This window comes from Podarcis muralis, chromosome 1 (genome assembly GCF_964188315.1).
Source record: "Podarcis muralis chromosome 1, rPodMur119.hap1.1, whole genome shotgun sequence".
In the NCBI taxonomy this organism is placed as follows: Eukaryota; Metazoa; Chordata; class Lepidosauria; order Squamata; family Lacertidae; genus Podarcis; species Podarcis muralis.
The window spans coordinates 127,071,733-127,098,740 of record NC_135655.1 but is presented as its reverse complement, the minus strand read 5'-3'; the positions used below and the strand labels follow the sequence as shown (position 1 = coordinate 127,098,740).

Here is a 27,008-nt window from a genome sequence, read left to right as displayed (position 1 = left end):
ACCTATTATCATGTTTTTTGTTTTCTTTAGTTCCTTTACCACTCTTTCCTTCTTTCACTCTCTTCCAGATTGTGCAAAGTTTCCTCTTTCCTTCCAGCTCCATTTGTCTCATGCTTTTACACTTGTCAGCCCAAAAAGAGGAGGAGGATTTCTATACGGTAAATGCTTCAAAGTAGGGACTTCATCTGTGGTATGTCACAAATGGGACCTGCAACCAAATGTTGCAGTGCGTTCTGATGCTTCTGTTTAGAGTTCCAGCCAGCTCTTCCCTCCAAGTGCATTAAACACAAAGACACACACACAGAGGGACGCCCCATTCCATGATGATTATTTTATTCTTTATACCCCACACAACGGACTGGGTTGCCCCAGCCACTCTGGGCGGCATCCAACATGTATAAAAACGCAATAAAACACTAGACGTTTGAAACAAAACCCTTCAGTGTACAGGATTGCCTTCAGACGGCTGGGGAGTCGGAGAACTCCATACCCCCCAACATTTCTCCATTGAAAATAGGGACACCCTAAGGAAAAGAGATTAACAGTAATCCTTCAAGTGGGTTGATTGATTTGGCTAGGCGTTAGTTAATGGGTTAATGGGTGAGCTATGAGGTGAAGGGGAGGGTCAGATGCCTTGTCAATCAAAGAATGCCTTGTCAACCAACCAGAGGCAGCTTTGTCAATCCCAGCAGCCTTGTCAACCAATCAGAGGCAGCTTTGTCAATCCCAGCAGCAGGTATAAAACTGCCAGGCCATTGGCCTGCGCTCAGGCCGCCCAATTTCTCTCTCTCTTTTCCCTCTGGATTTGGCTTTTCTTCTTCTCCCCCCCCACCTATTCTCATGTTTTTTGTTTTCTTTAGTTCCTTTACCACTCTTTCCTTCTTTCACTCTCTTCCAGATTGTGCAAAGTTTCCTCTTTCCTTCCAGCTCCTTTTGTCTCATGCTTTTACACTTGTCAGCCCAAAAAGAGGAGGAGGATTTCTATGTTGTGACGTGGGGTTTGTGATTTCAGCTCTCTTGACATAATATGCTGGAGACAGTTCTCTAGTAACACTTCTTTATTACAGTAAACAAGACTGAAGACTGAGGAGGGGAAAGCTACATTTATAGGGACAGGGAACTGGTTAGAAAGGATACATTTTGGAGGGAACAATATCAGGCAATCACAGTCCTGCCTTTTGGAGGGAACCAATGAGACAGAGGATCCAAATACAGCAGTTTAAATGAACCAATAGTAGTTGTACCCTCTGGAACCAAAAGGCAGTTACTTTACCCTAATGAAATACAGACAATAATAATACAGATATAAAATCCTTTGACTCAATACACAACACCCCTCCCCCCCTAGTGAGCACAGCAGACGTAATCTCTCAGGTACTGTGGGGTCCTACAACTTCTACTTGATCTCCTGAGAACAGGTGTTGCCGGTTCTGGATTGGGTGTTACCTGTGGTAGAGAGGCTGCTATAGTGTTTTCGTCAGGAACAGATGGAGTCCCAGACATCTCAGGGTCCCCTACCTGTACCTCGTCATCATGAGGACTAGCAGACCCTGGTTCATTTGCTGAAGCCCCTGGTGACTGCACCTCTGGGCCATTTTCACTCTGGTCTTGCAGCTCTGCGTCGTTAGCCAGGGATGAATTATCTGACTCCTCCCTGCTGAGCGCCCGGCGCCTCAGCTGATCTATATGTCTCTTCCAAACTTGCCCATTTTCCAAGGTCACATAATAGGACACAGGTCCACTAGCCCGGGTGACCACACCAGCCACCCACCGCGAACCTCGTGAATAGTTCCTCACCCAGACCAGATCTTCAGGGGCGAGATACCTTGTTGAGTCAGTCTCAGCCTGGGGGGTTACTCTTGAATTACAGTTTGGCATTTTATCCGGGTGGACATAATCCAGCACCGTTACCAGTCTTCTACCCAAGAGCAGCTCAGCTGGCGACTTGCCCGTCGCAGTACACGGCGTCGCATGCTGCAAAAATAACATTCGCGCGATGCGAGCTGACCAGTTACCCTCCATTAAGCGCGCAATGGATTCTTTGGCTGTTCTTACCATGCGCTCAGCCTGCCCATTGGAGGATGGGTGAAAGGGCGTGGATGTGACCCCTCTTATGAAGTTATCAGCCAAGAATACCCTGAATTCTTAGGATATAAAAGCTGCCCCATTATCTGATACAATGGTCTCAGGTAACCTGTGGGTTGCAAACAGCTGCCTCAACACCTTGATTACGGCAGCTGATGCCATGCTAGGGACCATCACCACTTCTAACCATTTGGAATATGCATCGACGATAACCAAAAAGACCTTCCCCTGGAATGGCCCAGCAAAATCTAAGTGCAGCCGGCTCCAGGGAGATCTGGACTGCTCCCACCAGTGGACTGGTGCTCTGGCCACTTCTGGCCGCACCTCTTGGCATGCCTTGCATGTTCGTACCCATTGTTCTATGTTCTGGTCCATTCCAGGCCACCACACATAACATCGGGCTAGCGACTTCATCCTGACCATTCCCGGGTGTCCCATGTGAAGCGTCTCAAGAACCCTGTTTCTCAGTGGTGCTGAGTGGGTGGGTGATCACCCTATCTCCCCACAGGAGACAACCCTTATGCATGGACAACTCGTGCTGCCTTGTCGCATAAGGCCTGAATTTGTCTTCATGCGGACCACCTGGCCACCCCCTCCCCACCCAAGTGAGCACACAGGAGAGAACAGCATCTTTCCTCGTTTTCTCAGCTATATCAGTAGCCGTTACAGGAGCCCCCGGAAGTGTTTCTAGCATCATTATGTGCTCCGCTGGAGCGGGATCCTCATTGCTCCCGCCAGGGAGGGGCAATCGACTCAGCGCATCAGCATGGCACAACCGTTTCCCCGGCACATGGGTCAAGGTGTACTGGAACCCGTTCAGGAATATAGACCAACGCAACATTCTGGGGGAGAGAATTTGTGGCGTTTGTTTGTTCGGGTTGAACAACCCTAACAGTGGTTTGTGGTCCGTTTCAATGGAGAAATGGCGACCGTACACATAATCATGGAACTTTTTGATTCCTGCCACAATTGCAAGCGCCTCTTTGTCAATTTGAGCATAGTTGCGCTCCGTGGGCGACAACGTACGGGAATAGAAAGAGATGGGCTTTTCCGACCCATCCGGTTCCCTATGACTCAGCACCACCCCCAGGCCGTATTGAGAGGCATCACATGCCAGGACCAGTGGCTTTGACTCATCATAATGAGCAAGGACACTCCTGCTACTCAGCATTCCTCGCAAGGAGTCAAAAGCCTTCTGCTGCCCCTGCCCCCATCGCCACACATTCTTTTTCTGCAACAGTCTATGTAATGGTTCAGCTACTGAAGCTTTCTGGGGTAAGAACGAATGATAAAAGTTAATAAGTCCCAGGAATGACTGCAACTCCGTCTTGTTCTGTGGTCGTGGTGCCTCGACGATGGCCTTAATCTTAGCATCTGTGGGGTGGATGCCTGATGCATCAATTTTAAACCCCAAGAAATCCACAGTTGGCACCCCAAAACTGCATTTTTCCTTTTTCAATTGCAACCCCACCTCCTTGAACTTGAGCAACACTGCACGGACACGCGCAACCAGTTCCTGTGGGTCTTTTCCAGCAATCAAAACATCATCAAAAAATGGCAAGACCCCCGGCAGACCTCTTAACAGGCGTTCCATGAGCCCTTGAAAAATCCCTGGGGCCACACAAACTCCAAATTGTAATCTGTTAACCCTGAACGCCCCTTTATGTGTGACATTAGTCTGTGCTTCCGCTGACTGTGGGGTTACTGGCAGCTGTTGGTAAGCTTGTGCCAGGTCAATTTTGGCGAACACCTTGCCCCCAGCCAGTTTAGCCAACAGATGTGATACGACTGGAATGGGGTATGAGTTTCCCCTGAGCGCCTTATTGATAGTACATTTGTAATCTGCACAGATCCTGACTTCCCCATTTGCTTTAAGGGGCGTGACGATTGGAGTCTCCCACTTAGCAGAGTCCACGGGTGAGAGAACTCCCTGCTTGACCAATTTATCCAGCTCTGCTTCGATCTTGGGTTGCAGTGCAAATGGCACTCGCCTTGGTTTGAGTCGGATTGGGGCCACCCCAGGGTCCAACTCGAAGTCAACTGGGGGCCCTTTATAACAACCCAGTTTTCCATTAAAGAGACCAGCAAATTCTTTGCATAATGCCTCGCTCATCTCAGGGCAGGTTTGGATTGAATTAAACCCTGATATACTCAGTCCCAGGGCGGGGAACCAGTCAGTGCCCAGGAGACTGGGGCGACTGCCCTTCGCAATCACCAGTTTGAGTACCGCCTGTTTGTCCCGGAACTGTACTCTCACGGCACACATTCCCATAACATGGATGCGGCCCGCTGAGTATGACTGCAAAGTTGCCGGGAAGGGCTCCAGAGGGGGCAACTTACCCCTGGGGAAGAATGTCCTCGCGGTCTGGTCCGACACGATAGTGAATCCAGATCCGGAGTCCACCTCCATGTCGCACTGCTGACCCTCAATCTTCACCTTGACGTGTGCCTTGCCTTGCGCAGGGAACTGCACGAACCTCCCGTTGATCTCCGTTACGTAGTGGCAGTCCTTTAGAAAATGGGTTGCTGTGGGCGGTCTGCGATGCTCCAGTCTAGGTGCTCCTGTCGCTCCCAACGCCGCCGATCTACAGACCCTGGCGATGTGACCTGTCTTCCCGCACGTCCGGCACATAGCATTCCGGAAACGACAACTCTTCCGCTCATGGTTTCCGCCACAACCTGGGCACTTGCCTCGGTGATCTTTGTGCACTGTGCAGGCCTGACGCACTGACTCGACCCCACGGACTGGGCTCTGGCTCGGAGTAGCCTCTAGCTCGTCCATGGCATGCACAACTTCTATCTGTGGCTTAGGGGCCTTGCAACTGGCCTCAAGCTCCTCTCTTTCATAATTCTCCGTGGCGGTGGCCTCCTTCAAGGCTGAAGCAAGGGTAACCTCTTCTTTAGCCACGATGCGTCTTCTGGCTTTCTTGCTGTTCAGACCACTGATAAACCGATCCAGGAGAGTCTCTTCCAGATTTTGGAAGTCGCAGTGCTGAGCGAGCTTCCACAGTTCAGCTAGAAATGCAGATACAGACTCCCCAGCACGCTGCTGCCTCTTATGAAACTCCATCCGCCGGGCCATCTTGGTCTCAGTAGGCGCCAAGTGGCTTGTTAGGCAGGCAAGAATATCTTTGAGAGATGTCTCACTTAGCTTCGCTGGAGCAAGCAATGCCTTGGCCAGCTTGAAGGTCTCAGGTTAACAGTAGCTCAGGAATGTGGCCCTTCTTTTGCTGGCATCGGTGATCCCTTGAGCCACTGCGAAGAACTCGAAGCGTTCGACGTAGTCTTCCCACGTGTGGGGCTCTGATGGCTGGAAGGGCTCCAATACCCTTGGACTCTCCATTGTCCTGTGGCAGGGTTGTCTTCTCAGCTGGCCAGGGAGTCTTGTTCTTAGCTGCAATCCGGACTCTGAGGCAGGGCTGCATGTAACCGCTCCTCAGCATTCCAGATCCCACCTTCGTCGCCAGTTGTTGTGACGTGGGGTTTGTGATTTCAGCTCCCTTGACATAATATGCTGGAGTCAGTTCTCTAGTAACACTTCTTTATTACAGCAAACAAGACTGAAGACTGAGGAGGGGAAAGCTACATTTATAGGGACAGGGAACTGGTTAGAAAGGATACATTTTGGAGGGAACAATATCAGGCAATCACAGTCCTGCCTTTTGGAGGGAACCAATGAGACAGTATTTGCATTAGGGTAAAGTAACTGCCTTTTGGTTCCAGAGGGTACAGCTACTATTGGTTCATTTAAGCTGCTGTATTTGGATCCTCTGTCTTATTGGTTCCCTCCAAAAGGCAGGACTGTGATTGCCTGATATTGTTCCCTCCAAAATGTTGAGGCTTAAAGGGGCAGCGTCGCGAGAGGCGAGACGGGAGCTGAGTGACAGCTTGCGGAGGCGTTCCACGCAACCGCACGCGTGTTTTCATCGCGGGCGTGGGAAGCCAGGTGACAAGGCTGGGTCTTGTTTTAAGATACAGCGCCCCACCATGGAAACTAGATGATGATGATGATTAACAATATTTTTTTTCCTTTTTTTCTTTTTATTACATTTGTGCATGGAGAACACTCATTGCATGTGGTTTGCATGCATAAGGTCTCACTTTCCATTAGTTTTCTGTTCCTGGAAGTGCGGGGAAAGGCTCCTGCCCAATATTATTATTATTATTATTATTATTATTATTATTATTATTATTATTATTTTATTAATTGTATCCCTCCCATCTGACTGGGTAGCCCCAGCCACTCTAGGCAGTTTCCAACATGAAAAACATGATAAAACATTGAACATTAAAAAAACTTCCCTAAACAGCGCTGCTGCCTTCTGGTGTCTTCTAAAGGTTATACTGTATTCGGACCAACATTCTTAGGGGCAAACTGGACACAAAATTGGGGGCGGGGAGTTGTTGCTATTATTGCTATTATTTATATATCTTTGTATTTTTATTTAAATGTTATGAATTACGTGGAAATTGTTTCAAGTTCGTTGTGTACTTTTTGATGTTTTCTGTAATTATGAGCTTTTGCTTGCTCATAAGCCGTCTTGAGCATGGTTTCAACTGTGGAAAGGTGCCAACGAAATAAAATTCTGTCCATGTATGTAGTTCTGCTTCTGTTTTCAAAATGGGAGATATTGGAGGTGATGTTTAAAGCTGCATTTGTGCTGCAAAGGGCCAGCAGAGAGATGGGAATAGGAAGCTGTCCTTCTCCTGGGCCAAACTACTGGTCCCATGTACCAGTTCAGCACTGTCTGCTCAGCTCTGCAGTGACTGAATGAAGTGCTCTGGTTATCTCCTGCTTGGACTACTGCAATGCGCTCTGTGTGGGGCTACCTTGGAAGGTGATTCAAAACCAACTACCGTATTTTTCGGTCTATAAGACGCACCCGACCATAAGGCGCACCTAGTTTTTAGAGGAGGAAAATAAGAAAAAAAATATTCTGAATCAAATGTTGAAGGAGGAGGGAGGATCAGGCTAAGTCATCATAAGAGGCGCTGCACAGCTCTCCCTCTTGCTGTTCTGGCTTCAGTGATAGCTGCACAGCCTGCATTTGCTCCATAAGACACACACACATTTTCCCTTACTTTTTAGGAGGGAAAAAGTGCTTCTTATAGAGCAAAAAATACGGTAATCCAGATTGCGGCAGCCTCAGGGTTAGTAGGTAATGGGCAGAGAAAAATCTAACAAATGCTGAAAAAGAGAGGTTTCTGAGTGAAACAGGTTTGGTGATAGAAAAGAAAGTGAAGTACCTGGGGGTAAATTTAACATCTAAGAATGTGAACTTATTTAAAGACAACTATGATAAATGCTGGACAGAAATAAAGAAAGATTTAGATATATGGTCAAGGTTGAGACTTTCCTTGTTAGGCCGAATTGCTGTCATCAAGATGAATGTATTGCCTAGAATGCTGTTTTTATTTCAGACATTGCAGATTGTGGACAAGATGGACTGTTTCAAGAAGTGGCAGAAAGACATATCTAAATTTGTCTGGCAGGGCAAAAAGCCCAGAATAAAATTTAAGATATTAACTGATGCAAAAGATAGAGGGGGGTTTGCCCTGCCGGACATAAGACTGTACTATGAATCGGCAGCTTTCTGCTGGTTGAAAGACTGGCTACTTCTTGAGAACACGGACATTTTGGATTTGGAAGGGTTTGACAATAGATTTGGTTGGCATGCATATATATGGTATGACAAGGTAAAAATGCATAAAGGCTTAAAAAACCATATTGTCAGGAAAGCATTATATAATGTTTGGATGCGGTATAAAGATCTATTGGAAAGTAAAACTCCCAGGTGGTTATCACCAATGGAAGCCAAAGAAGTGAAAAAACTTAATATGGAGTCTAAATGGCCAAAATACTGGGAAATTTTAGAGCAAGATGAGGGAAAAATCAAACTACAGAGCTATGAAAAATTGAAGTTTAAGGTACGAGACTGGCTGCACTATTATCAAATAATGGAGGTGTTTAAACAGGACAGGAAAATTGGCTTCCAGATGGAGAGGTCAAAACTAGAAACAGAACTGTTAGAACCCAATACTAAGAACTTGTCAAGAATGTATAATTTGCTGTTGAAATGGAATACACAGGATGAAACGGTGAAATCAGCCATGATCAAATGGGCACAAGACATCGGTCATGACATTATGTTTGCCGACTGGGAACAGTTATGGACCACCGGTGTTAAGTTCACGGCATGTAATGCCTTAAGAGAAAATATTATGAAAATGATTTACAGGTGGTACATGACCCCAGTCAAGCTTGCAAAAATTTATCATTTGCCCAATAATAAATGTTGGAAATGTAATGTGGCTGAAGGTACCTTTTACCACCTCTGGTGGACCTGCCCGAAGATTAAAGCCTTTTGGGAAATGATCTATAGTGAAATTAAGAAAGTCCTTAAAAGGACCTTTCCTAAGAAACCTGAGGCTTTTCTCTTGGGCATGGTGGGCCAATTGGTGTTAAAGAAGGATAGGACGTTTTTTATGTATGCCACTACAGCAGCAAGGATCCTTTTAGCAAAGTATTGGAAGACACAAGAACTACCCACGCTGGAAGAATGGCAGACGAAGGTGATTGACTATATGGGACTGGCGGAGATGACTGGCAGAATCCGTGACCAGGGGAAAGAGACAGTGGAAGAAGACTGGAAGAAATTTAAAATATATCTTAAAAATTGTTGTAAAATTGAGGAGTGTTAAGATGTCAAGGAGTTGGCAAATAGAGAATTGCAGCTGTAATCAATAAGTTAAAGAAGAACTTAAAAGAAATTGAATTGAATAATTAGTTAATTGGAGGAGTTGCTGAAGAAATGTAAAACAAGGATGCAGAAAAGGGGAGGTATGGGGAAGTCCGGGAAGTAAGGTGTATGAAAATAAGATTATGAAGTTATACATGTTTATATGTTTGTATGTCTGTGTATTGTGTATTGTTTGTTTCTATTTTGTGTTTGGAAAACCAATAAAAATTTATTAAAAAAAAAAAGTAGGTAATGGGCAAATATTTAATGTGAGAAAGGACTGCACCCCAGGCTATAATGTGAGTTGGATTGGTGGAGGATCTGCCAGCAAGCATGTTCAACAGTGGAGGTTGTGAACTCTCCTTCCTTGGAGGCATCTAAGAAGGTTGGATGGCCATCTGCCATGAATGCTTTAGCTGAGATTCCTGCATTGTAGGGGGTTGGGCTAGATGAAACCCGAGGTCCCTTCCAACTCTACAGTCCTATGATTCCATGAGGACATCTCTGTTGCCTCACTGTGGCTGGCACAGGGAGTAGGACAAAAGTAATCTGCGTCATTGACTATGCAAAAGCCTCTGACTGTGTCAACCGCAGCAAACTATGGCAAGTTCTTAAAGAAATGGGAGTGCTTGATCACCTCATCTGTCTCCTGAGAAATCTCTATGTGGGACAAGAAGCTACAGTTAGAACTGGATATGGAACAACTGATTGGTTCAAAATTGGGAAAGGAGTACGGCAAGGCTGTATATTGTCCCCCTGCTTATTTAACTTATATGCAGAATTCATCATGCGAAAGGCTGGGCTGGATGAATCCCAAGCCGGAATTAAGATTGCCGGAAGAAATATCAACAACCTCAGATATGCAGACGACACAACCTTGATGGCAGAAAGTGAGGAGGAATTAAAGAACCTTTTAATGAGGGTGAAAGAGGAGAGCGCAAATTATGGACTGAAGCTCAACATCAAAAAAACGAAGATCATGGCCACTGGTCCCATCACCTCCTTGCAAATAGAAGGGGAAGAAATGGAGGCAGTGAGAGATTTTACTTTCTTGGGCTCCATGATCACTACAGATGGTGACAGCAGTCACAAAATTAAAAGACACCTGCTTCTTGGGAGAAAAGCAATGACAAACCTAGACAGCATCTTAAAAAGCAGAGACATCACCTTGCCAACAAAGGTCCGTATAGTTAAAGCTATGGTTTTCCCAGTAGTGATGTATGGAAGTGAGAGCTGGACCATAAAGAAGGCCGATCGCTGAAGAATGGATGCTTTTGAATTATGGTGCTGGAGGAGACTCTTGAGAGTCCCATGGACTGCAAGAAGATCAAACCTCTCCATTCTTAAGGAAATCAGCCCTGAGTGCTCATTGGAAGGACAGATCGTGAAGCTGAGGCTCCAATACTTTGGCCACCTCATGAGAAGACAAGACTCCCTGGAAAAGACCCTGATGTTGGGAAAGATTGAGGGCACAAGGAGAAGGGGATGACAGAGGACGAGATGGTTGGGACAGTGTTCTTGAAGCTACCAACATGAGTTTCACCAAACTGCGTGAGGCAGTGGAAGACAGGAGTGCCTGGCGTGCTCTGGTCCATGGGGTCACGAAGAGTCGGACACGACTAAACAACAACAACAACCCGAAGCAGGAGGACTCCTCATGTCCTGCTTGCTGGCCTCTCAAAAGCATCTAGTTCAGGGTTTCCCAAACTTGGGTCTCCAGCTGTTTGGACTAACTCCTATCACCTCTATCCAGCAGGACCAGTGGTCAGGGATGGTGGAAACTGTAGTCCAAAAACAGTCGGAGAAACAAGTTTGGGAAACTCTGATCGATTCGGTCACTGTGGCAACAATATGCTGGATTAAGGCAGGTCTTTGGCCTGACACAGCAAGTTTCTTCTTATATTCTTGATTTTAGCACTACAGCAGTGGAATGCTCTCGACAGATGTCTTCATTGGTTAGCTTCAGACTGTTCAGAACTTCTACTTGGAGATGCCTTTTAAAGCCAAGTGGCTGCAGTGCAATAGGGAAAGAAGAAGAGGTTGTAGCACAGAGACATTGCCAGGCACTCTTGCCCTTTTCCAGTCACCAGGCCCTGCCTAAAAAGGAGAGTTCTCTTGGGCATAGTGCAAAGAGAAATATTTGCAGATCTTAGCAAGAGTAGTTGGAATGACAAAGCTTGGCTCCTTCTCACCATTTGTTCAGACAAGCCCAGACAATTAAGACTTATTTAAGGGTTTCCTCTTGCTCCCTTATTTAGGGTGTGAGCTCATAAAGGAAGGAACTATTTTTGGAGAGAAAATTCTGAGAACAATGGTGTATCGCTGCAATATGAACGACAATAACTTCATTTCTAAAAAATGTAACTTTTAACATGTCAACTGGATAAGCAAACAGACCAGAAATCTGGGTGGAGAACCTCTGTCCTAATTGCACACAGATGATGGCCTAGGACATGGGTAGGCAAACTAAGGCCTGGGGGCCGGATCTGGCCCAATCGCCTTCTCAATCTGGCCCACGGATGGTCCAGGAATCAGCGTGTTTTTACATGAGTAGAATGTGTCCTTTTATTTAAAATGCACCTATGGGTTATTTTGGGGGCATAGGAATTCGTTCTTTTTTTCCCTTCAGAATATAGTCCGGCCCACCACAAGGTCTGATGGATGGTGGACCTGCCCACGGCTGAAAAAGGTTGCTGACCCCTGGGCTAGAGAGTAAAGGTAAAGGGACCCCTGACCGTTAGGTCCAGTTGTGACCGACTCTGGGGTTGCGGCGCTCATCTCGCTTTATTGGCTGAGGGAGCCGGCGTACAGCTTCCAGGTCATGTGGCCAGCATGACTAAGCCGCTTCTGGCGAACCAGAGCAGCGCACGGAAACGCCGTTTACCTTCCCACTGGAGTGGTACCTATTTATCTACTTGCACTTTGACGTGCTTTCAAACTGCTAGGTTGGCAGGAGCAGGGACCAAGCAACGGGAGCTCACCCCGTCACGGGGATTCGAACCGCCGACCTTCCGATCGGCAAGTCCTAGGCTCTGTGGTTTAACCCACAGCTAGGGAGTAAACCCTACACAAATCTGGATTGCCATCCCTAAGGTGGTTGGATGGCACCTTGTACGCCTCCTTCTGGCAACTCCTGCAGCCAAGCTTGTGTCAAATGTATTGCTCTGCTTTCTTTTGAATGGCATCTGCAAGGCCAAGAGATGGGTCTTGTTGTCCAGGCAGCCTAGGACCTCCATAACACGCTGCCCAGACAGCGTTCCCATTCCCATTCCTTTTCTTGGGTGGCATCTTCTACCCAAGTGATGGCAGCTATTACAGTTTTTATTTATTCAATTTATATCCCACCCTTCCTCCTTAAAGAGCCCAGGGTGACATCACTTAGCTATTGAACCCTGGCACCAGGCAAAATTGTGTGACGTTAGAGGTTTCTTCAAGTTACCATTTCGCTACATCACCAAAATAAACAACCACTCTAACAGTCCATTCCCAGCCTACAAAACTTTCTGTCTCTTTCTTTGGCGATCCCTCGTAGCCGAGTAAGACTGTCTTCTATAAACACTGTTTTAAAAGTGAGTCCGTAAGTGACTGTGGAGTCCAATTCTGGATCCACACGTCCTTCCACAGTAGGGAAGGATGACTTCCTCTTAGCGCGTTTCTCCCTTTCGTCCTGAGTTTGAGTGTCTTCAAAACCCATGACACCTTTGGTAAAGGGTTTTCTCCAAATGGAGCACTTGCAGGCTCCAAATGGAGCACTTGCAGTGTTTCCCAGTTGTCGGTGTTAATACTATTTTTAGATGTAAATTTTCTGTCTACACACATCTTGGTCCACAGATAATGAGAGAGAAACTCCTACTCCTTCCAATGGACAAATGTATCTTGCCTGACTTAAGAGGAGAATCTTACTCATCATGGGCTTTCAGGAGAGTACTCTTCTTTATAAGCCGATTTTCAACAAAGTATACACATGATTGAAATAGATAATACAGAAACCTGAATTTAGGCACATTTCCCCCCAACTTACTCTTGTAACACGCCAAGTCAGAAGATGGTTCTTCTTTCCCAGCAGATAAATACCGTATATCTTAATCCCATGCTTTAATAGTAAGCAGTGACATCTACTGGTCGCACCATAAAGTTGTCAAACTTACACACGCATATACACACAAAAAAACCCAGCTCTTTTCATGAAGGTCATTTTTATTAAATGGATTAATACATCATTTTACAGCAAGACTCCCCGCGCAGCCCCCAAACCTAAAGAAATGTTTTTAAATGTTCCAATTTCTTTGTATCGATACAGTCTCTTTGTATAGGTTCATATATAACAAGTATTCATAGAAAACTCTGAAGTGGCTTTTAAGAATGTCAGCTTTCATAGTGGCATCCACAGATGATTTAAAAAAGCGGTACGTTTCATTCGTAGTCAGACTATCCTGTAATGCGCAACTTAAACAGCATAGGAAGGTACTGGGCAGCTTATACAAAAGTAGTAAAATCAACCATGTATAAATTTGACATTTCAGCAGAAATGTGTGAGAAGCACTACAATAAGACAGTTCGGAGAGGACTAGTATTCTTCGGCTCCTTCTCTCTAGAAATCTCACTGTGGGCACGAATGCCATGTAGCTCAGTGTTTTCGTTTTTCCAATTTGAGGCTATGCATGGCTTCGTGTTTAAAGTTGTAGGAATATCTCCATTGTCACAACACACCATCACTGAGATGGAGGAAACTCTCAGCCCACAGTCATTGAGAAGGATGCTTCAACCTTACATGCATGCCAGTACAACCCAGTTCCCTCACTCTTGAGTAAACAAACAAGAAATACAGCTCAATATTGTATAAGCGACACAAATAAAGAGGTTTGGAATTATCATTTCCTTAATTTGCATTGTCAGTTTCTTTTGGAACATTGGAATTTTCCATAGTGCTGTTAAGATACAAAGAACCTGGTTTCAAGCTACCAAATCCACAGTGCATAACACAGTATTTGTGCGAAACAGGTATTAAATACTAATAACTGGAAATAGACCTAAGACTGTTGGGGGGGTCCAAACCTGAATGATGTGCTTTAAGATAATAAAAAAATTCTGTTTCACTTGTTAAAATCGTAGGGAGAAAAAGAATAATTCCTAATTTCCGATTGCATCTTGTATACCTCTATGAGCCAAGGCACACACCCAACTCTGACGTGATATAGTATTTTATGTGTTTTATTTTTCCTTTAGTCTCATTGTACTAATTCACACACAACACTAAACTATGATTTAGTACTACATGCATGAGCTATGATGAGCCTGAGCAAAGCTTTGAGCTTGCACATGTTGTTAATTTCATTTCTTCCTCCCCTCCTCTTGCAATACCTGGCTTCAGTTTTTACAAATCCTGGTATGTCATGACGATGGCTAATGAAGCCAACTTTATAGCCCAAAGTTTGGAATTGGCTCGTTTTGAAATTGATCAGGTGTGTTCTTTGCTACCGTCTCCCGTTTATACGTAATGAGAAGCCAAGATTCATGGAAACCGTTAATAGACATGGCAGAAGTCTTTCTCTTGGCTACGTGGAAGGAGAACACAAGCTGGCGGTTTTGCTCTGGCTCATTCTAGCTTGTGCATGTACCACGAATCATGGTTCAGCATTGTATGTGAACATGTGTACACAAGGCCACCAAGTTTACAGGACACGTAACGCCTATTTATATTGCAGCTATGAAAGTTCATGCAGGAACGCATTTGTTAGTCTTTTAAGTTTCTCAGGATTAGTTGCTCTTTTGTTCCAGTTTAGGAATTTATAAAGCAGTTTTGTATATGTATCTTCTCCTGTGGTCCCATGTGTAACAGTGGGGTGTATGCCAGCAGAGCACATAAGACTCATATCTAATTTTCGTCTTTAAAACATTTAAGCAAGTACTCTGTTACTACTCAAATAGTATGAGACTGATACTGTTAACAGTGCCAACTACTATATCCTCAAAGTTTTAAGTTCTAAGGAACAAGGAAATCAGTGCTAGGAATGAACTAGTTTGGTTGAACAAAGTTCAAAAATCTCTGGACTACACTTGAAAGTGGTCCCCATAACTGCTGGGTGAAGTAAATTTCTAGTTCATCTTCACTTTCATTCCCTTCTCTTCAGCCTGGCAGGAGGCCCAGACTATTTCCCCCCACCCCCGGTCAGTCAGACATCTATAAGGAAAGTTAGAAAGCAAACCATGGAGGCTGATTAGACAGTAACTTAATCACTGTTGTTATGTAATCAAAAGGAAGGAATGTAAGGCATTTCCTGTACCTTCCCTAGTGAAGAGATTTGCTCTTTTTCAACAGGGTAGTTTGCAGAGAGAAGAACAGGTAGAGGAACAAAATGAACAATGCCGTTAACAGCTGTGTGGCTGGCACAGATCGAAAAGATTCACTTGCTAACATTCTGTCTTTTAGACATCTTATTAGTTGTGTACCCCTATTTCCTTTTAGACCCTATAGCTCTGCACAGCAGGTTGTGACATTCTGAATGCTGATTTTAGGATGACCTTTTGATGTATTCATTTGGATGAATTAATTGAACAAGTTTTGTTTTGTAAAAGGATGAACTGGAAGCACCGTATTTTTCGCTCTATAAGACGCACCAGACCACAAGACACACCTAGTTTTTGGAGGAGGAAAACAAGAAAATAAATATTTTGAATCTCAGAAGCCAAAACAGTAAGAGGGATCGCTACGCAGTGAAAGCAGCAATCCCTCTTGCTGTTCTGGCTTCTGGGATAGCTGCGCAGCTTGCATTCGCTCCATAAGACACATACACATTTCCCCTTACTTTTTAGGAGGGAAAAAGTGAGTCTTATAGAGCAAAAAATACGGTAGTTCCCTTTGGGCAGGATTAACTTGAACTAGTTGTGTTTTAAATGAAACTTTCCAAGTGCTGAAGGAAATATTGGAAAGCTGTGTAAAATGGTACTTGGACCAAATGGTTTTCTTTAAAAATGAACAGCAGGACACAAAGGGAAGTGGTCTGTTTTGCATAAATCTGTGTGGCTGGCAAAATGTATAGAGTGACAGAAAGAACTTTAAATTGAGCACACATGCTAAGCATGGTGTAAACACATCAATGGTCACAGAAGACAGCGCATCTGTTCAAACTCTTGAAAATGGTTCAAGGTGAGCAGGGCTCCTTTGCTGATCTGGATCCGACAAGTGCCCACTGTCATATCTGCCTTCCCCTGTCCCAATTACCTACCTTGAGACAGGGGGAGCCATTGGCGGAGAGCACGTGGGGGCATGGCTGGCACGCATCCTGGGGGCATGGCGCACGCCCCGGGGGCGTGACGTGCCATCCGCAGGGGCGTGGCACGCGTGCTGGGGGCGTGACGCACGGCCCACAGGGGCGTGGCATGCGTGCTGGGGGTGTGGCGCGCCGCCTGCAGGGGCGTGGCACCCAGCGCGGAGGGGGGGAGCCACGATGGCACCCCACCGGGATCATGCCGCCAGGGGCAATGCGCTCCCCCTGCACCCCTGTTCCTCTGCCAGTGGGGGGAGTCAAAGATAGCAAAGAGGATCCAGAGGCCCCAGCAGAGCATCTTTCTTCATTGGGGATGGGACTTACCGTATTTTTTGCTCTATAAGACTCACTTTTCCCCTCCTAAAAAGTAAGGGGAAATGTGTGTGCATCTTATGGAGTGAATGCAGGCTGCGCAGCTATCCCAGAAGCCAGAACAGCAAGAGGGATCACTGCTTTCGGTGCGCAGCGATCCCTCTTGTTGTTCTGGCTTCTAAGATTCAGAATATTTTTTCTCTTGCTTTCCTCCTCCAAAAACCAGGTGTGTCTTATGATCTGGTGCATCTTATAGAGCGAAAAATACAGTAATACTATGAGTGATTGCTGGGAAGAAGGCTCTGAGAGGGGCTCCAGAACACCCGTTGCCTCCATTCTTCTACCGTCCTGCCCTAGTCTCAAGATATATTATTCAGGTTGGTGAGATGGGAGGCAGTGGTCACTGTGAGGACCAGCAAGCCTTTTGCAAGTCCTCAAACTGGACACTTACAAAAAAAAAAAAAAGGCTTACACTTTTGTGAGTGCTTGAACAGGGCACTCGCATGATATTTTTCAGGTTGAATGTTAGGGTGCTTGTGTATTCCTGCTGAAAACAAGAGTTTGCTTACTCCAGATATCCTACCGTCTCAGAGCACTGAGTTTTCAAAGCAGCAACTGTGCAGCTGTTGCTCATTTTTCTGCCCAGGATCCAGTCTGTCTTCCTCAGATATGCACACCTCTTTCAGCGATGTTGTATTTTACCAGCACTCAAATGGCAAGATTTTGTTACTGCTAAATGCAATTGTCTTCCCAGTTAGCAAGGCCATTGGAATTCATAGTGCAATACAGTTGAATGACTGTCACATATAGCTGATGGCTAATGCCTATGATATTTTATTATCTGAATTTCAGTACTTAGCCTGCACTGGAGATGAAAGGGACATTCATCCCAGTGCCCTATGACATGTTCCTCTTTTCTTAAAAAAATTGCAGATAGGAGAAGAGGATTCAGTAGGGAAGGGATGCTTAACATTTACCCAGCCATCACGATTCCTCTAAAATTTGCTCCCTCAGACACATTGCCATCTTATAGGGAGTTCTTCGTCTTTTTGTATGGCTATGTCATTGGTTATAGGCTTAATATTTCCAATCAGTATATTTCGTACGGTGTGTCTGGAAAAAGTTGCAACAGAGATCTGAGGCATGTGTTTACTGAAAAAAAGGCATCGAAAGACATACATAATATGATAAAAAGCAAATCACATAAAATATTCTTCATTATATAGACTGATGGAATAGCCTTTTATAAACTTTAAATTCATTTGCATGTTACAATTATTTATTACATAAGGGGGAACCATATGGACAAAAACAAAGTCAACGGCCCTTAGCAATGCAGTGGTGCAAAAAGACTTGTTAACTACTACACCACAAATAAATTGCTGGTAGGCTTTTCCTTTCAGATACATATCTATAATTCCACCCCTCCCCCCAATTTATAGGCATAGAGGATTAAAAATCATTTTGTGAAACACTGGGTACTGCAGAATTAGCATGTGACCTTGAAACTTGTGATATTGTTCACTCAAGTAAAAGAAATATCACCTCTAGATTCAAATGAAAGGCAGAATGAATAACTGACATTTGTTATATCTTAACACAAAAAGCAAGCTTTCTACACTGATCCTCCATGAATTAAAAAGCCGATTCTCACATCTTCCATTTATTTTAAACCCTTTGCTTATATGTATAACTTAAGCACAACTACAAGAGTGCAATTCTTTTAACTTGTGCATTATTTCCCTTCCCTTGAATTACAGTACAAGTAAATATTTCTTGTGGGGGAAAAGATGCAGCTGCCACACTAGAAAAATAAATTGTCTCTGACTTGCTTACTAATGGAAATTTGAGAACATTGCTGCATTCCTTTTTAGAAAACTGTTCTCACAACATGGCAAAAGAATGCACCTTTTGATGAAATACTCTCATTCCAAAATATCATATAGAGGTTCTTTCACCCTAAATGCCTATTTACTGATATATTACCATCGGTATAATTTGAAGAAAGAGAACACACACCCACACCCCACCTCCAGCAACTGTGCAAAGATAATCCAAAGGTCAAATCTCTATTTTCAGGGAATGGAGAATGCCATCTTTTTGTCATGAGCATTCAGACTTGGCACATCCAACTACGCAGATGTGAGACATTAGTGAAATCACAATCAAACCATGCAATCATTGGCAATAGGTCTCGACACGCAAAAAGGTCTAAAATAAAAAGGAGCCAAAAATCACTCACACAGTTTCATTTGCACAAACACTCCACTCTAGAATATTTTTTAGTAGCCTCTTTCCACTTTCTGTTCATTTTTAAAATGTGGTTGTGAACTCCCAGTTAAGATCTAAGAGGACATGCACTGAGAAGCTGCCCAACTTCTGGAGTGGAAGATATACTATCCCTGAACTACAGCATGGTTGCCCAGCCCAGTTAAATTCCCAGCCCAAATGAGCCCTCCCTAAGTCCTTCCAATAGGGACATGAGTGGCGCTGTGGGTTAAACCACAGAGCCCAGGACTTGCTGATCGGAAGGTTGGCGGTTCGAATCCCCGCGACGGGGTGAGCTCCCGTTGCTCAGTCCCTGCTCCTGCCAACCTAGCAGTTTGAAAGCACGTGCAAGTAGATAAATAGGTACCACTCCGACGGGAAGGTAAACGGCGTTTCCGTGCGCTGCTCTGGTTCGCCAGAAGCAGCTTAGTCACATGACCCGGAAGCTGTACGCCGGCTCCCTCGGCTAATAAAGCAAGATGAGCGCCGCAACCCCAGAGTTGGCCACGACTAGACCTAATGGTCAGGGGTCCCTTCCAATACTTGAAAAGGGGAGATCACCAGAAATCTGGTTTACTCAAAGCAGGATTACTGGCTATTTAGCACTAACTAAGCAATCCACACAGCTCAGTTTCCTCTTCAAAAACTAGGCTACTTATTCTAGTGTGTTCCTTGAGAGCTCCTTGCGGATAACCTGCCTTTTTAAAATTAAAGTTCCCTAAAATGTGTCTCCTAAGGGCTGACATGGGAATTGCGCAGCTCTTTAGCCGATGCCACAGAGCTTCATTTTAGAATTTGCCTTGGGGACTCCTGAGCTTCAAGGCTGTGAAGCTTCTCCCTATGAAACAAGCCTCCAAAACAATGATTAGATTGATTGCCTAATTTTTTCAGTGGAAGATTCAACACTGTTCAAAGTCCAACTTCTGATTTGAAATCTAAAAGCTGCAAATATTAATCTCAAGCTTACGCTAAAAGGAAATTAAAACAAAGTATGGCAGGGCCATAACTCCAGTAAAAGCACATTGTATAAATTTAGGCCAAAAGTTCAAAAAGCCTAGATGTAGGCATGCTATGCCCCAGGAAGGAGGCAAAAGGCCACAAATCTTAGCCTAGAGTAGATTGTTGTAAAATAATCACTTAACACAGTGGGAGTAAATGATGAAAACTGAGCTATGAACGGGGAAAAATTGATTAGAGGGCTTTCGATGTGGTTATCACAGGATGAAAGCAGTGATCTTATTTGATGGAAAACTTTAAATATTAACCAAGTCCATGATAGATTCTAAATGATATCATAACTTACTTAGCATTCAGATATTCTAGACCAGGATTTCATTTAATTTAAGCCACTTTGAATTATTACCTTCATTGGTCTAATCTAATCAAACATCATAAAGTGGAAAAAGTTGGTTTAGTCTTCAGTAGCTGGATATAACTACAGTGGTACCTCCAGTTGTGGACGGGATCCGTTCCAGAGCTCCGGTCAGATCCCGAGGTTTCCATAACCGGAGGTGCCTGTTCTGCGCATGCATGCAGTGCGATAAAGCGCTTCTGCGCATGCGCCGAAACCCGGAAAAATACTTCCAGGTATGCCACTTTCGTAAGCCTAGGTTCTACTGTATTTCGAAAAGAGTGCAGAGTTCAGGACTTTAAAGTGGAAGAAAGTTGGTAAGAACTGAATTAAGGAAATAAACAATTTTTTAAAGGTCTGAAAAACAGAATGAAGCAGTTCGTCAGAAACTAGCATGGGGAAAATGTGCTGTAGAGATTGTGCTATGTGGCCCCCCCAAAAAACCAGTTATGTAAGTCTTGAATTATGATAAATCAGAACTCCATCTTTTATTTAGAACCAGATATCATACTAGATGCTATTTAGTGATTGTAAATATATATCTTGTTAAGGTTACATAAGTCTGAACAACAACTGAGACAACAGGGCTTCATGCTGTGACAAGGGCCAGTAAGCAAATATTTACTCATTTCTGTCTAGGGAGATATCCTTATTGACTTTCAAAATGGTGCTTTAATGGGGCCAGATATTTTAATAGTCATGCACAAATATGTAGTTACATGTATTCTAAAATATTCTAAAATGTTTTCCTTAGAAAAAAAACCCTGATATGTTGTGATGATAGGTACCAAAGGGGCAATTAATGCGTAAGCAGGACATTTCTGAAGGAACTGGGTATTTTCACAAAATTCAAAGGCTGCAATTCTAGATATACTTACCTGAACTCCGTGAGATGTACTCCTTAAGTAGACATGTAAAGGAATGCACTGTAAATCAGCCAGTTACACCTAGGCAATCTGATGCAACACTGAACTAGGCCATCAGATTTGGGCAGTTAAAAGTACAGAGGCATAGGAACTCATCACATGACTATCATGCAAATGAGTCCATGTTTTAGCTTGTCTATCAAAAACCTGTCTTACCAACCTACCTACAGTAAAAAATTTAAGATAACTTACCAAGATTAGGCAAAAATGTTCTTTTCAATATACACCAAAAGCATTCATTAAGGAAAAATGTACATAAATACAAAGCATATTTAACTTTCAAATTGTATACGACAAGAGATAAAATAAAATGGTAGACCTTTGGGGTCAGTTTACACATACCAGAGTTATAATTTGCACATGCATCATGGCTTGGTGAAAAAAGATACCACAGATCATCTGTCCCATATAGAGCTTTGAAACTTTGTAAACCTGCCAATGATGAGGCATGTTTATCAAGCATCAAGCTTACTAGGGCAGGTATCTACCTCCACTGATTGTAGAAACTGAACCCTTTGATTCCTTATATTTTGTTCAGCACTTTCTTGCTTAGAGTTTTCCAAAGCTGCATTGTCCACTATGAAGAAAGTTGCAATTTGCTAATTTCGAAGGATGAAAGAAAGCAGAAGTTTGTTCTTTTCTCCCCTCCTTCCTTTTTAAAAAGCCCTTTTAAGGCAGGGAAAATCATGCATTAACTGTGACCTTGGAGCACACATACAGATAGATACAAGCAGCTGCTTTAAGCTGATTATGCTTTGCAGAGTTCACAGTTGGATTTCATTGGCTGCCAAATCATTAGATTAAAAACCCCTACCACCCTTTAATTCCAAAAGGGGAACTGTGTAGCAGGGGTGGAAACACAAAGCATACTGTGAACTACAGACTATTGCACATTTCAACAGAACACAAGTGAAAAAATAGGGCGTTTAAAAGATAATACACTCTGTCACACAGAAACATACAAACGAGCTTGTGCACAGAACTCAAAACATGAACAGCAAACACCACTGTAGCCAGGTGGCTTGTGTGTTTAGTGACCTTTAGAACCCGGTCTAAAATGATTATCAGCAATACATTTTTTTGTTTTTGTTTTTTAAAAAAAATATTTTGAGACCACATCATTCAATACACATATATATAATTCTGTGGTCGGGAACAGACAAGATGTAATTTTGCAATACTAAATAAAAAGTGCAAAAAAATGTTTCAAAAAAATAAGAACAAAATTAAAAATATGGAAGCATAAGCTAAAAATTGTCTGCATAGCTGAAATCTATTTAAAGCAAGTCCTCAGTAAAGGGGTGCTGACAGGAGAAGGAACCCCCCCCCCCAAGGTCTTCTGCATGTTTGTTTAACAGAATGCAAAAATGTCATTTTTGTCAGCTTTTAAACAATTCACAGACAGTTCACGCCTGTATCCTTAGACACCATAGTTGTAGCAGTACCTCCTTCTACAAGGAAAACAGCTGTGCTGGACTTAGAGCTGACTACCCTATCACTGCCATTGTTGTTGACTTCACAGTCCAGTGGTTCTGTAGAGATGACCCATGTTGACGGGCGCCACCGCTTAAGGGAATATGGTGTTTTCACACGTTTCTTGATCTTTTCTCCTGAGCCGGGTTTGCCATCTAGGGATGACTCACTCACTAAAAATAAGACGAATATACATAGTGTCATACAGGAGGAAAGAAGAGGCAGAAAAAGAAAATATGAAATCTTATCAAACGCAATGGATGGCAGGATAGGTAAGACTTCAACAAAACAGCCCTGGTAACTCCCTTTTCGGAATAAATCCTGGGAACTAGGTCTACTGTATGTAGTATTAGTCATAAGTATTGCCATTTCTCTAGACAGCATCTTAAAAAGCAGAGACATCACCTTGCCAACAAAGGTCCGCATAGTTAAAGCTATGGTTTTCCCAGTAGTGATGTATGGAAGTGAGAGCTGGACCATAAAGAAGGCTGATTGCCAAGGAATTGATGCTTTTGAATTATGGTGCTGGAGGAGACTCAAGAGTCTCCAACACCATAATTCAAAAGGATCAATGCATCAAAGCAATGCATCAAAGCATCTTCTTGGACTGCAAGAAGATCAAACCCATCCACTCTGAAGGAAATCAGCCCTGAGTGCTCACTGGAAGGACAGATCCTGAAGCTGAGGCTCCAATACTTTGGCCACCTCATGAGAAGAGAAGACTCCCTGGAAAAGACCCTGATGTTGGGAAAGATGGAGGGCACAAGGAGAAGGGGGCGACAGAGGACAAGATGGTTGGACAGTGTTCTCGAAGCTACCAGCATGAGTTTGACCAAACTGCGGGAAGTAGTGGAGGACAGAGGTGCCTGGCGTGCTCTGGTCCATGGGGTCACGAAGAGTCGGACACGACTAAACGACTAAACAACAACAACAACATTGCCATTTCTGTCACTTTATGTACATGATTTCATTTTTTAAAGGATTCCACATTTTACTAGAGACTTAATGTGCTGTCTTGGACCTGTTTTTGTGTCTGAAAGCTTAGCTGCAGACAGCGGCGGAGGGCACCCAGAGCGGCAAACAGGCGGGGGCGTGGCGCGTGTATCGATTACATAGCCTAATACTTATGGATCCTTTCTTGTTAAAGAATCAGATTTAAAATGGCAGATTTAAAAATGAACGGCTGCTTCTTTGCGTTAATTTGAAGTCTTAAACTTCCCTTAGCAATGAAAATGATCAATCGGGGGCAAGCCAGAATTAGAAACCATGTTCAAAGTGGATTTAAAAATCATGGTTTGGCAAACCAATTACAGCCACTGCTCTGCCTCCTAAGAATTTCAGACCTAAAAGACCGGTGTGCTGTGCCAAGAAAAAGAAAGAGCCAAGTACCTTAAACTGTGGCTTGTGTTTGGAGCTCAAGCCATGGTTAGAGTTATTAAATATGGTTAAGTGTAAAACACAGTTGGCACAAAGGATGAATTAAGCCTATGCAACCTCTACCTGGATTCTACTGGTCTTGTAATGGGAAGAAGGCTCTACTGCCTCGATTCTATCGTATCTTACCTTAATAAGAATAAATGTTATATTCACAATATTGAACCATATTGTACTTGAGTGTTCTTTTCAGCTTCCAACTTCATAGATATATAACAACAAATTACAATAGTGGGATTCAACTAAACAAAGCAGTAATACAGTCGTACCTTGGTTTTTGAACAGCTTAGTTCTTGAATGTTTTGGCTCCTGAACGCTGCAAACCTGGAAGGGACTGTTCCAGTTTGCAAACTATTTTTGGAAGCTGAACATCCGACGGGGCTTCCACTGCTTCCAGTTGGCTGCAGGAGCTTCCTGCAGCCAATCTGAAGCCGCGCTTTGATTTCCATATGTTAATGGAAGTCAAACGGACTTCTTGAACGGATTCTTTTTGACTTCCAAGGTATGACTGTATTTATATGTATGTGTGGCACCAACATCCATAACCTCCATTTACTTATTATGGAGCATCTTCAACTTAACAATGGAGAACAGCTCTTGAGAAAAGAAAGCTTTCTAAAATGTAAATTAATTAATACCCAATAATAGGCTGCTACTGCAATAACGCTAAAATAATTTAGAATATAATACAGTACATTCTAAATAATTTTAGAATACAATACTAGTTGTAGAAAGTTATGCTAAATAGTGTAACAAATTTTCTAGTCAAACCTTGTTTCATTCAACTAGAAAGCTTTGGCTGAAGGAGAGTACCATGTTACTTTTTAAAAAGGTGAGTCTACTGTTGCAAGTCGCCGATTTATCTAAAGAACCAAGGCTCACATACTTCTAAGAGAGGTCAACAAAAGAAGTATTGCTGAGCCCCTCGGGCAGTATTACAGTTTTCTCAGAAACCAAAAATATTTTAAACTCCTTCCCAATTTATGTTTTAAACGTAACAGTCTAAAAAGTGAAGGTTGAAGGGATATTCTTCACTGGGAAGAACAGAAATAATTTAATTGGTACAGTGGTACCTCTGGTTGTGGACAGGATCCGTTCCAGAGGTCCGCTGGATCCCGAGGTTTTCGCAACCAGAGACAGCGCTTCTGCGCATGCATGCGTGGCAATAGAGCGCTTCTGCGCATGTGCCAAAAACCTGGAAAAATACTTCCAGGTTTGCTGCTTACGCATCCCAAAGTTTTCATAACCAGAGGGATACGTAAGCGGAGGTACCACTGTACAAGCAAAACCACAGCACTGGGGGTTACCGTATTTTTTGCTCTATAAGACTCACTTTTCCCCTAAAAGTAAGGGGAAATGTGTGTGCATCTTATGGGGCGAATGCAGGCTGCACAGCTATCCCAGAAGCCAGAACAGCAAGAGGGATTGCTGCTTTCACTGCGCAGCGATCCCTCTTGCTGTTCTGGCTTCTGAGATTCAGAATATTTTTTTTCTTGTTTTCCTCCTCCAAAAACTGGGTGCGTCTTGTGGTCTGGTGCATCTTATAGAGCGAAAAATACAGCAAATCTTCCTGGGTTGGGAGGGCAGAATTTGGTTTTTAGGTTGTGACTCAAGTCAAGAAGTTTAATTCTGTAATATTTTTGCAATTATCCATTGATAAACCCCACAAAAACTCACACTGCATACTACAGCCGTCCAAAACATTTGTGGCTGATAGATCCAGCGAGTTAGGTCTCTGTGCTCTTCTAGTGTGGGCTTGTCCAGAATTTGGTGCTGTGCTCTGGCTACGGAGGACAGAAACGTCTTGTCCGGGACATGGGTTACTGTTGTTGTTGTTGTTGGCGTTTGTTCTACCATTATCCAGCGAGCGTTCTCTCCTATCAACCAGACGATCGAGAATGCCCTCATCATGGCTCACTTGCTGCTCCCTTCTCAACAGGGGCTCATGCTCATCAGGGCTCGAGTTGATGTTCAGACGGCTGTCCTCTCCGCTGAACTGGTTCTGCAGCATTTCCTGGGCCCGGTGGACCCCTGAGCTGGATGCTTGGCCACATGGCACTGTGCCATTCACATACTGGGCTGGTACAGCATGTGAGGCTATTGTATGGCTCCTTCCTGCCACGTCATTCGTGGTAACTGTGACCACGTGAGGCTCTGCAGAATTGATAGTGTTCATCTTGGCAACTCCAGTTTCTACCTGCTTCAAGTTTGATTTGTGCTTCCCTCCAAACTTCAGCCGAGGCTCCTTTGTTGAGTTTTTGGTGTTTATAGGTAGGCTAGTAGGCCTCTTTGGGAGGTTCTGCTGCTTAGGAAGAGGGTAGACCTGAGCAGGCTGAACATCTGGAATTAGACACGCCTGGCCATTTGCAATTTGTGTGAAGTCCTGTTGCCCTGTTGCTTCCACTGCCAGTTTTATCAGTGGGTACAGCAAGCTGGAGCTGGTGCTGCTGAGCGGATCGGGCCCACTGAACTGCTTAAGGGAATGCTCCATCAGATTCTCATCAGAGCTCTCCTTCAAATTCTTATCCACTTCCTTTGGATCCAGCTTGTTGGTCTCCAAGTCCTCCTCTGTTAGTTGCAAACAAACAGGCGTTGGCCCAAGTGGCTGCATGCCATTTGTAGCACCAAGGTTGGTTTCACCTGAGTAAGGCATCTCGGATATGGTAGTCATGCCAGTGCTCGGAGTGAGGCCTGTAGTGTTGGTGGTGGTAGTGCTGGTCGACAAGCTTGTGACACTAGTTTCAGGACTAGGAATGCGAGCTTGTGCTTGCTGTCGCTCGTAGTTAATAGAGTTTCTGTTCTTCTCCCCAATCGTCAGTGGCGTGCTGGACGATGAAAGCTCAGACGAAATATTCTTCACGATGCTGTCAGGATGGTGAATGGAGTCCTCAATGTAAGATGACGAAGAGTAATCTTGATATGGTCTGATCTTTGGCACACGCCTATGGTGTGATAGATTTCTTTAAAAAAACACACAAAGAAGACGGGATTAAGAGCATGTAGACAATAAATTCTTCTAACATAAAGGATCTAAAAATGCAAAATAGTTTCTGCAGCAAGCAGAACTATCATGATAATTTTGCTGTGGGGGGGGGCAGTGCTGTTATGTCATGGACCTCAGTGTGATGACCTAGACTTTTTTCCCCTTCAG

General features: G+C 43.9%; 1 protein-coding gene across 4 annotated transcripts in view; it reads right to left on the bottom strand.

The window, feature by feature from the left end:
* Positions 1 to 17,540: 17,540 nt before the first annotated feature.
* The window catches only part of BMPR2 (bone morphogenetic protein receptor type 2), an 84,465-nt gene continuing 74,997 nt past the window's right edge, over positions 17,541 to 27,008 (bottom strand). For all 4 annotated transcript variants that reach the window (XM_028701668.2, XM_077918088.1, XM_077918093.1 and 1 more), the window contains exons 13-14: positions 25,535 to 26,817; positions 17,541 to 22,596 (exon numbers count right to left, since the gene is read on the bottom strand). In XM_028701668.2, the coding sequence (XP_028557501.2) occupies positions 22,346 to 22,596; positions 25,535 to 26,817 (1,534 nt within the window). In that variant the 3' untranslated portion in view covers positions 17,541 to 22,345. The remainder of the gene's footprint in view (positions 22,597 to 25,534; positions 26,818 to 27,008) is intronic.